We start from the raw sequence: 12,005 nt of genomic DNA, 5'->3' as shown, positions 1-12,005 counted from the left end.
ACTTAACATAATGTCCTCTAGGTTCATTCATGTTTTAACAAACAACAGAAAATTTTATTTGGTACTTAAGAGATCGTAATGCCTGGGCTAAGCTAATTATTGCCTGTTTAAGGCTTCCTTCCTTTTAAAGGCTGAATACTATCCCACTGTGTATATATATCACTTTTTCTTTATCCATTCATCTATCGCCAGATGCTTAGGTCAATTCTTTCTCTTGGCTATTGTGAATAATGCTGTAATACACATGGGAATGCAGATATCTCTTCAACATACTGATTTCACACCCTTTGGATATATATCCAGTAGTGGGATTGCTGAATCATATATAGTAGCTCTATTTTTAATGGATGATTGATGTTCTTAAGTCTCCAGTGAAAGTAGAATCCTTATTAAACTTTATGTCCTCTTCAAATAACTCATAGTTATGTTGTCTTCATTATAATTGGTAAATTATATAGTCTCCCTTTGGAGATCTCACCTAATGCTTCATTAAATAACTTTCAGCATCATTAAAGGAGAGCTTTCATCCATCTATAAGTTTTTCTTCTCCAAACTAAAAGGCATTAATTACTTTAGTCTAGGCATTATGATCTCTTAAGTGCCAAGTATACAGTTGTGTCCCTTGTAGAATTGAGAAACACTACATCTAGGTCAGGATACTATAAACCAAGGAACTTTTTATATCTCTAATACCCACGTGGGTAATCTAGAAGAGAGATTACATTGATCTGAACTAAGAGAATAGCTCTTGAGTAGGGGGCGAAATGAACATAGTGCAGACATACTTGGGAAGTAGATTTTGCAGTTTGGTAACTGGCTGGATATAGGAAGTGTCAGAGACAGAGGACTGAAAAGTGACAGCCACATTTCTACTAGGAAACCCAAAAAGCAAAGACTTGAGAAGGGAAATTATGAGTTCTGTTCTGAGCATATGGAATCTAAGGTGATTGTGTCACCTGGGAGTATCCAGCAAGCATTGACCATAAGGGTCAAAATGCAAAAGCGAAATGTAAGGAAAAAATAGCCCTGACAGTGGTTAGAATTATTAAGGGAAAGAACAGTGACTGAGAAAATAAGAATTCTAAAACAGAACTGAGATGTTCATTTAAATGGTATACAGTAAAAATAATAAATAAATAAATAGAACTGAAAACCTACCATATTTAATGAGTACACATAAAAAGGAAGTACCAATGGACCAAGCTGCTGAAATGATAAATAAGGTTGGTATTAATACTTGCCCATTGTATTTTGCAACCCAAGTTACTGGAGGCCTTGGTAAGGACAGTCACAGTGGAAGCATGTGAGCAGCAGCAAGATCCAGTGAGTTGAAGAGGAATGTGAGTTGTTTAGCCCAGGATCTACACCCAGTAAGCACACAAGAAATATTATTAAATGAAGATATGAAATATAACTCAAAAGTATGAAGAAGACAGAAAAGATGTATGCCAGGGGAGTATATAGAGGCTCAAGAAAAGTTTACGTTGCTTTTAGGTAGAGAAGACTTGCATATATTTAAATGCTAAGACAGCCAGGCGCAGTGGCTCACACTGTAATCCCAGCACTTTGGGAGGCCGAGGCAGGCAAATCACTTCAGGCCAGGAGTTTGAGACCAGCCTGGCCAATATAACGAGACCCCCGTCTCTACTAAAAATATAAACATTAGCCAGACATGGTGGTGCACACCTGTAATCCCAGCTACTTGGGAGGCTGAGGTACAAGAATCGCTTGAATCCGGGAGGTGGAGGTTGCAGTGAGCCAAGAGTGCACCACTGCACCCCAGCCTGGGCAACAGAGTGAGATCCTGTCTCAAAAATAAATAAATAAATGCATACATACATATATAAATACATGCTTAATGAAAGGAATCAAAAAAGGGGATATAGGAGAAAGTAGAAAAAAAATAAATGGAGGTCCCTGGGAGGACAGAAAAAATGGAATCTGGGGTTGAAATAACAGAATTAACTTTAATACATTTTCCTCTATCAGAGGAAGAAAAAGCGTAGATCATTAGAAGAAAGAGTAGAGTTAAGAATGGCATGTTTGTGTCCCGCACAATCCATACAGTAAACCCTAACACCTAATGCGGTGATATTAGGAGGCGGAGCCTTTGAGAGGTGATTAGGTCATGAGGCTACAGCCTTCATGATACAATTAGTACCCTTATGGGGGGAAAGAAAAATAGAAGAGTGCTTACTTCCTTTCTCTCTGCTCTCCACCATATAGGATACAAGAATATGTACATCTATAAGCCAGAAAGTGAGGCCTTACTAGATACTATATCTGCCAGAGGCTTGAACTTGGACTTACAGCCTCCAGAACTGTGAGAAATAAATGTTTGTAGTTTAAGCCAGCCAACCTATGGCAATTTGTTATAGCCGCCCAAACTGACTGAGACATGAAAGGAAGAGAAAAAATGAGGAGGAGGAAGAGGACTATTAGGAGGAGAAGGAGAGAAAGAAAAGAATTGTTAACATTTCTTGAGTGCCTTTCAGATGAGATAACTGAGCCTCAGGAAGATTTTCACTCAATAAATGGCAAAATTTCAATCTAAAACTGATCTTAAACCTTAATCTATCTTATCCATTCTGGATAAGAAAAGGTGGAGAGTTGCGGTGCTTCCAGTTGTCCCTTTAGGGTAAGAAGTGCTCAGATAGAGTAGGAATATGGAAGACTAAAGGCTTAAAGAGAATGGAAATTGTTTGACATAGTTATAGTGGAGACTGAGAAAGAGCCGACTCAGGAAAGAAAAATACCAAGGGCCCAGAAAGAATTGAAGGCTTTAAAGTGGTAGTGACACCAATCTGCACAGGTAATTATTTTCTCTAGCAAAGCTCAGCTGGAAATGTGAAGACACCATGGTTTAAGATTTTATGAGGTCACAAACTCAGAAGGACAATGGCAAAAATAAGTTGAGGATTTGGGCAAGGAAGATGCTAAAATAATAGGATATGGAATCCAAGACAGATGGGATAGGAAGTAAAGTCAGAAAAGGCTGACAAGAAGAATATGTCAAAGACTGAAGATTCTTAGAAGGTGGCATTTAGATGTATCCTTGTGCCTAATATATTGCCTAGCATAAAGTAGTAATTGAGTAAATAATTTCTAATTAATTAATTATAAACAAGACCTACCATGTTGAAGTATAAGGCCAGAAAGGACATTTGACTCAGACTTCTCCTTTATAAAAGATTCTGAATGAGACTTCTTTGGATGTCAACAAGACCTGATGGTAACCCAGTAGGATGATTCAGTCAAAACAGCTTTCCTAGATAAAATATGGCATGGTCTTCTTCAAAGTTTTCTCTAGAAGGGCTTAGACCTGTGCTTCTTCACTTAGATGGGCTTGTGCTGGTGAAAGTCTGCTCTACAATGCCTCTGTAGCTTTACTCTACAAATTTTACCTTTTATTTAGGGCCTTTTCACCGCAGTTATCCTCAATATCAGCCGCTTTCCCTAGGGTTATGATTACCCCACTTAAGATACTGAGAAAACATTATTTCTCATGCTTTTCTGAAATAGCTAAAACGTTCTCTCTCTCTCTTTCTCTGTCTCTGGTGTGTGTGTGTGTGTGTGTGTATGCATGCTTTCACTCTCTATATATCTATATAGATACATATATATATTTCAGTGAGGCAGCTGAGGATCTGATAAATATAGCAACTTGCCTGGCTTCATACCTAAAACATAGCAGAATTAAAATATGTGTGGTTTGCAACTCTTATTTCATTTCTTCATGCTACTTAAAAACTTTATATGTGACAAAATACTGAAAACTAAGGAAATCCAAGTCTTTAAAAAAAAAAAAAAAAAAAAACTCCACACTTCGAGTGAGAGTTCAATAGTATCTCTATCTTTACAAGTAAAACAAAGCATGGAAGGAAAATCCAGATAAATTTCTTGGAATTTGCAAGGAATCAGAATTTTACTTAACATAATGGGCCCAAAATGGAATGGGTTATTTGTTAAAGTGCTGAGTTTCTCATCTCCAAGCACATTTGTGGGGAGATTAGATAGCCGAATGTCAGGGGTCAACCTGGTTAATTTCCACTTCTACCATCAAATTTTCACTTTCTAACTTTTTAATCCTCATTATTATTACAAGATAATAACCTAGATCTAAGCTGGTGGATTAGGTGGAACATTCACACGTGACCAAGAATGATAGAGCAACAATCATTATTGAGAGCTCTGTGTGAAAGAAGTATCAGAATGTAAATGATATAGCTGCTCCCATATGAAACGCTATGAGTCTCTGTTTTTATTCCCAACAAATTGGCAAATAGTCAATGGTGGCATCAACCCATAAACAAATCTCACCTCTATGGGCAAGTTATGCAAAATCTACAATAGAAGTTCTACACAAGAAAAATATACCTAACCAAACATTTTCAGAGAAGGAAAAACATAATTTTACAAAGGTCTAACACCATGTGATTTTCATAATATGAAGCTAAATAATAAAGAAAACTAAAATGATAAAGGAAGCAAAAAGTTTTGCTTTATTTAGTATGTTCATAAGTATATCAAAAAAGAATTCTCCATATTTTTTAGAGAAATTAAGATGGTATGGCTAAAAATACATTTATCCATGCAGATGGACAAAAATAATTTGTGAAGGCTTTGTGGGTGAGCAGAAAAGCAACAAAAATGTTTCAAAAGTAAAAAGATATGTGGAAAAAATTTAGATATTCATGTATATGTAATATATATTTAAGATAATGGGCTCTGTAATATAGTATGAAAAAAATCCAAGAATGTTATGGAACTGTTAGTGAAGATATCAGCTAATGGGCTGCCCAGCATATAAAAATACTGCAAATATGAATATAAAAATACTTTAAATATGAGAGGGGAAGGTGTTCTGTCCTTTTAAAAAATTATAATATGCCTGTAACTAGATTGTTAAAAATAGTTCTAGTCATTGTGCCTTAGGAAAGCCTTTATAGGCTAGAAGTGGATGGATATATGTTTATGTAAAAAGGTACATTATATCTAATTGTTATCATTACTATCATAAGCAAATACATTCCATCATGTAAAGGAAAATGTAAAACTCTTTAAGTAAAAATGAAAACAGGAGAGCTATTAGAGGTCAACATAACAAAATAGAGTACAGGTAATGAATGACTCCTTTTTAATGAGTTCTCACTATATTGTAAGCACAGTTCTAAGCATTTTGCATGTGTTAACTTATTTAATCTCCACAAAATCTCTTCCTGTGGGCACTATTAATATCCCAGTGAGGTACAGAGAAGTCCAATAATTTGCCCCACATCACACAGCTAGTAAGTAGCAAAGCCGAGATTAAAATGCAGGCATTCTGATTTCAGGAAGTGCGAGCTTAACCCACTGCTCTTGAAACTCTCATCTAATTTTTGTCTTGTCTCTCCATTGAGATTTCTTAAATGGAGAGCTAGTTGATACACTGGAAGTAGGTAGGTTTGAGGTAAATAATTGTAAAATGAACTATAAACCTTGAAATCTTCAGAAGACAAATCTTCTGAATTCTAAAAGACAAAACAAATGGAAAATATAAAACAAGAATCAGGTGGTCTCTAGAGTCACACAGACAACAGCATAAAGCAGGGAGAGTTGGGGTAGGTAAACCTCTAGAAGGTCAGGCAGAGCCTCCCATGGGGCTGCACTTCATGCCCCCAACAGATACAGGCTACAGAGCTGGATGAATCTCTGACTTCACTCCAGATGACATTCATCCCTTCTGTGATATGGAAATGTCAGAACTGTGTCTACTTGTGTCAATGTTCTCTGTTTTGAGTTATAAATATCTGAAGGGCGGAGAACAGATCTTACTCACTTGACATATTACCCAGCTCAGCACCACACACAAGGTTCTTGATAAACAGATTTTAATTGTTATGATATGCTACTCTTTCACTCAATTTCTCAACTTCATACACCCCATAGGGTCTACTATAAGAAATAAGAATGTGTTTTCAATCTATTTTTTGTTTGCCACTGCTAAGAATGTGGCTGAATGCATGACTTTACAGCATTGTTTTAAATAGAGAATCTCAGTAAAATATTCTTTAGGGAAGTACCAAATCTAAGATTAATAACTGTTTATTTTACTGAAGATTCTAACAAAGAATTTGTTCAGGTTGGGGAAGTAATTATTCTGAGAGATTTTCTCCATACACACTATCTGCCTTTCGGAATCCATTGAGCTTTTGTTCAGCTGCTGTGTTTTGTAGTTAACTTCATGCTGCTCTTGCTCACGTTCCCAGAGCATCTAGTATGAAACACAATCTTGTCCTTTTCCAGACATCAGTTAGCTGGAAAAGGAATGTCACATGTCATCTCTCTGCCTCCTTCCATATTCTTTCACTTCCTGAGAATGTGACCCTATACAGGAGAGTATAAAAGAGCTTACTCAGTGGAGTTGAGTCAAGTGGACAGCCAACATTCACCTTTATAACATCTAGTAAATACAATGCTCTATTCCAACTCCAAAGGAACTTTCCTCAAAAGACAGAGAATGTCTCTTGCTGTGAGAATTGTGCAGTTTAAAAATCATATTGTTCATTTTTCTGCCCTCCTAAGAGTAAACAATCAACATTTGGTCTAGACTGGTCTTGAGGAGGGCATGGCTTTTAAGGGCTTTCGTAGGAGCTGCATCACCTGGAATCCTGGGCTAAAATTGTGGGAGCTGAGGAAGAAAGCAGAGTTCTTGCCGTGGATTTAGAAGTAGTAAGTAAAACCTAGTCCAAGAAGTTACATAGTTAGAAATCGAAATCCCCAAAAGCTAATGATGTACATGCTAATCACCCTTACTTTCTTTCTATAAGCCTTCATTTGCAGCTATGAATTTACTTTTAGCTAAATTCATTATAATCACACAAACCACCATTTGATGCCTACAACAGTGACATGACAGTACAGGATAAGCCACACCTCCGCCTCAGGGAGTCCCTTCTTCACACAGCCTTGCCCAGTTTCCTTATGGAAAGTGCATTTGTTCTTGTCTCTTTCAAAACAACTGCTTGTATTCACTATACAGATCAGTGAACCCATTCTTAGATGTTAGCGATCTTCTACACTTCATGCATAAGTGGGGAACAGGTTTGTTCTCTATATGCCACTATTTCATACATAATGCACTGGTTTTCCACTGCACTCTTCACATAGTAGGTATGCTTCTTGCAATATATTTTCTTCATTTAATAAAGATAACCCACATCCTCCCAAATTTTACCACAGCTTGCCTCCAAGTCTGTACTTCAGTCTTTCAAAATGGTTGGTCAGAAATACAAGAGTAAAGGTTGGGTACACACATATTAAGAAGTGAAGAGAAATGCTATATGCTGACAACTGATTATTTTAATATATGCTAGATCCAATGAGTGGCTATCACTATTCATGCTGTGCATTTCAAATATAATTTGAAAACAGGTTTCCACCTTTAGTCATTTAATCTCAAAGCATATTTATTAGAATGAGGCCAAAGCTTTGAGAAAAACAAAAGATTATTCTCTCAATAACAACCAAAATAGAAATAAAATTTTTTATAGCATACGTATTCTTCTGAAATTTGGTGCCTATTGAATCTAAATGACTATTCAAACCAAATGAGCTTTCCTAGATGAATATTTTGAACTGTTTAGTTTTTTATTATCTTTATAAACTCACTGTGTAGTAGAGGACAATTCTTCATTAACTTCTCCAAAGTGGACATATAACAAGTATAATTATGCTACACTTATTCTTACTGGCACTCAAATACTTCACATTTTTTAAAAGATTTGCTGTCAATATTTTGGTTAAAAACATTTTAATGATTAGCTTCATACCTTCTGCAGAAAGTCCTCTTCATTATTCATCTCAACACTTTTTATTTAAGTTCAGCTTTAGAAACCACAATATCCTCAACGAATGTGTTCGACATGTATTTATATGTGTACCTATAACAAAGACTGCAGATGATGAATTCCATGGAGGCTTTTCCAGAGAGGTCTGGCAGGTAATAAAAGATAAACATCAGACCCTGATGTGTGATGCCCAAGGCACAGTATGCTGGAAATGCACTAGAATAATCGAATGACAAATGCTTGTTTATGCCTGAATCTCTGCAAACAAAAGACATAGAAAGCTTAAAATTGTGTTGATTGACTTTTTTCTCCAGAATACAGAATCTTTGTTATATAACAATTGTATTCTGGAATGATATCTATTGTCAGATTCAGATGATGAAACACTTATTAGACAACTATGCTATCAAAGCCCACAGACAAAAGCACAGATGGAAAAATACAGCTATAAGTGACCCAGATTTTTACCAATGGCAAAGATCCACTCATTTGTAATTCTCATTTTTATTTTCTTTTCTGGGTCCCTCTGGCCTCCAGATTAATTTTGGACCTTCATTATAAAACTGAAATATCTTCCCTTACCTTTCCAATTCTCCAATGTCAGTCTATGACAAATCCCAGACCATCCCCACTGTCCACAATGAATATGGAATAATCCACAGGCTGCCCCATAGGGTCCCATAAACAATCCTAACTCAGTAGAGGAAACAGGGAATGCTTTCTATTCACTAGTAAGGGGAGTTTGAAATCACACTTCTGCTGCCATCAACTCAACTTCAAGTATAGTTGATAAAGGAGAATATGGAGTTCTTCTGAACCAAACCAAATTCTCTCTAAGCATTTTCCATGTGGAAGTGTATAGTCTCCATGGCTAATCACTTCTGTCCAGGTCTTCTGGGCCTGAAGAAGGCCAAGCCAATACTATAACCAGTCAATCCTGCCTGACTCTCTTGGCCCATTTCAAAAGCCCCATTTCCTAAAGACAGTAATTAACTATTCCTATTTCCATTCTGTTGGTACTGGTTCCATGACTGACTCCAAAGCTTCTGCTCTGTGTAGCCTGATCTACAACCAGATCTTGGATTTGGACCTAGTTCTGATGCTGATACCTGAAACTGCATCCTGAATATGGCTGTTTTGGATTCTTGAACTTCCCCAAGAAAAGGGATTCTATCTCCTATTCTAGTATTTGACTTGCTCTTGGTGCTTTCCCCCAGATCTCTGGTAGGGTGTTTAATTCCCACAATGTCTTATACCAGAGTCTTACCTAAGATTTTCTCAATCCTCTTCTGAAACCACGTTTACTTCCACTTTTGCAACTTTTTCCTGCTTGTGCTTGTCTCGGTGCAAAACAGGTGCCATTGCGGTATGGAAAAAAATGTTTTGTGAAAAATTTCGTTTTTGTTTCTGAAATGTTCCCTTTCCTATGTCAAAGAAAAGAACTCCAAGCTGGTTTACATATTCAGTTATGTATTGGGACATGTTTAAAAAAATCATTTCTTCATAGTATTACTTGCCCAAATTTTCTCCTGGGAATTTTATTGTTATTGAATATGCAATTTGATTCATTTTATCTTCTTTTCCTTACCTTATTTTCACAATCTCTTCTTCTCAATGTGTATCCATGAGTTTTTTTTATAATATCCTTTTCAGAACCCTTGATTTGCCCATTTTTGTAAAAAGTGTTCTAAAGCTTGGTTGGACATATGGTATATAACCTAATTTATGATATTAGCATAATACATATTTTAAAAGTATTACCATTATTTAGAATCTGTTTTTCCAAAGGAGAAACCAAATGTCAGTAAAGGGCTTAACAAATAGATTAGAAAAACAATAAATGGTCAGTACATATTAAACACTTTCATTCACAAGTACTTGTTCAATACGTACTATATCCAGAAAGCTATCTTTGTCAAAATGAATGTAGCCATTGAGCCATGAATGTAAATGATACAAGCCTTTCCCTTACCACTCTTCTGAGACAACATATGGAAAGACTGTTCAACTCAAGTACTTATCTTGCCAAAAAGTTGTAATCTAATTGAATGGATCCAGAGAAGAGTAACTAAAATGATTAAAGGAATGATGGGATTCATTTCACAAGAACAGATTGCAGAAGCTAAAGCTTACTAAGTACCAACAAGGGGAAACAATATGTTGTTTACCACTAAGTTACTACTCCTTCTGATGAATTATTGAACAGGATTGGAAGAGCCAAGGATGCAAATTAGGTAAAGGATTAAATCTATTCTTTCATTGTGAGAGAAAATGAAATCACAATGAATTTGTTTTTGTTTCATATTTATGTATATTATATGTTACAGTACAGTGTATAAAATACAAAGTTCTTGTCTTCCCAGCACTAACTGATACGGAAATTGGGTGAAAACATGCCCAATGAGACCAAGGGAATAACTGACTTGTGAGAATAATAGACAAGTTCAGTGAAGGAAATAGTCTTTCTTATGACCTTCATCAATCACAAAAATGTGGTTTCAGGTCAGCATAAGAACATAAGAACCATGACAGAAGGATACTTCCACTCTATCTTTCTCCCAATTTGTTGTTGTTCTAGAAACCGCATGGGTTTGTTCCTCCTTTATATGCATCTAATTATGACACACATAACTGGAAGGCTACATTGACACCCTTTATTGAAGAGAACGTCATACAAAAATTATGAGGAGTAATATTTCAGCTTCCCTAGTGGTTCTAGACCTCCTGTTCACAAAGGCCCCCAAAAGTTCCTTTCATGAATCCAGTCCCCACCTCTTTTCAGTTCTGCTCAGAAATAGCTCATTTTCTAAGAAAATGGTAGATCTATTTATAGAATTAAGATTTAAAACCGATCACTAAAAAAAAATTGGAGTAAGGACAGGTAAAAAATCAGTGAAATCAGGGCTGAGCGGAAACACACATTGGCAGGGAAACTGAAGAGTATTTTTGTGTGTCCTTTTCATTTGTTTTAGAAAGGGAATTTCTCCTCTCATCTGCCCCTTCGATAAACCTAAATAAACAGCAAGTAGAAAACAGTATAACTCCCTGAAAAAAAATTTTTTGTAAAGAGGATACAATTTAAAACTAGTTTAAAATCACTTTAATTTAGCATTTTCAATGATTTCCACATATCCTTAAGCATTTATATATTTAGCATAAGCTTCATAAAGTTAAATGAAGTTAGTTGTGAAAGTGAAAGCATGAAATTCTGAATTCCAAGGTACATAAGGAGCTTGCAATCACATATAATAAGTTAAAAATTATTCCAAAACAGCCCAAGCTATTTTTAGAAGAAGGAGAGTGCCACAGAATACAATTCTTTTTATTTGTAAGATTTATGGAGTCCAAGTGCAGTTTTGTTACATGAATATAGTGCATAGTGGTGAAGTTTGGGCTTTTAATGTAGCCATCACCGGAATAGTATACATTGTACACATTAAGTAATTTCTCATCACTGACCCCACTCCCCCCTTTTGAGTCTCCACTGTCTATTCACAGAAGACATTTTTGTAACACTATTAATTTTTAAAAATTGGTAGCTGGTGTTGTCCTTGTTTCCTTCTTTTAATGACATCATTCTATTTATGGGGATAATACCTACGAATTCTTGAGAGCACCAAAACCTCATATACACACACACACACACACACACACACATGTATATATATACACACACACTTACATACACACACATACACAGGTTATGTTACTCAATATTACCATATTTAAAAATACAACAATAGACCAGGCACAGTGGCTCACACCTGTAATCCCAGCACTTTGGGAGGCCGAGGCAGGCGGATCACAAGGTCGGGAGATCGAGACCAGCCTGGCTAACACGGTGAAACCCTGTCTCTACCAAAAATATAAAAAATTAGCCAGGCGTGGTGGCGGGCACCTGTAGTCCCAGCTACTCAGGAGGCTGAGACAGGAGAATGGCATGAACCCAGGAGTGGGAGCTTGCAGTGAACTGAGATAGCGCCACTGCACCCCAGCCTAGGCAACAGAGCAAGACTCCGTCTCAAAAAAAAAAAAAAAAAAAAAAAAAAATAATAATAATAATAATAATAATAATAATAATAACAATATTAACAATGGGCATTGTACATATTAACAAAAATTGCATTTTTTATAGAAAATTGATGCTATTTCTTAGTTTTGCAAATTGCTCTAATG

At 36.1% G+C, this 12,005-nt stretch overlaps 1 protein-coding gene across 1 annotated transcript in view; it reads right to left on the bottom strand.

Annotated features, from left to right (window-relative positions):
* LGSN (lengsin, lens protein with glutamine synthetase domain) overlaps positions 1-9,154 on the bottom strand; it is a 42,305-nt gene extending 33,151 nt beyond the window's left edge. The window contains exons 1-2 of the mRNA XM_026455491.1: positions 9,097-9,154; positions 7,812-7,922 (exon numbers count right to left, since the gene is read on the bottom strand). Of these exons, the coding sequence (XP_026311276.1) occupies positions 7,812-7,841 (30 nt within the window). The 5' untranslated portion in view covers positions 7,842-7,922; positions 9,097-9,154. The remainder of the gene's footprint in view (positions 1-7,811; positions 7,923-9,096) is intronic.
* Positions 9,155-12,005: the final 2,851 nt, after the last annotated feature.

This window comes from Piliocolobus tephrosceles, chromosome 5 (genome assembly GCF_002776525.5).
Source record: "Piliocolobus tephrosceles isolate RC106 chromosome 5, ASM277652v3, whole genome shotgun sequence".
NCBI classification, from domain to species: Eukaryota; Metazoa; Chordata; class Mammalia; order Primates; family Cercopithecidae; genus Piliocolobus; species Piliocolobus tephrosceles.
Note: the sequence above shows the minus strand (reverse complement) of the source record. Positions and strands in the feature narration are given on the sequence as shown.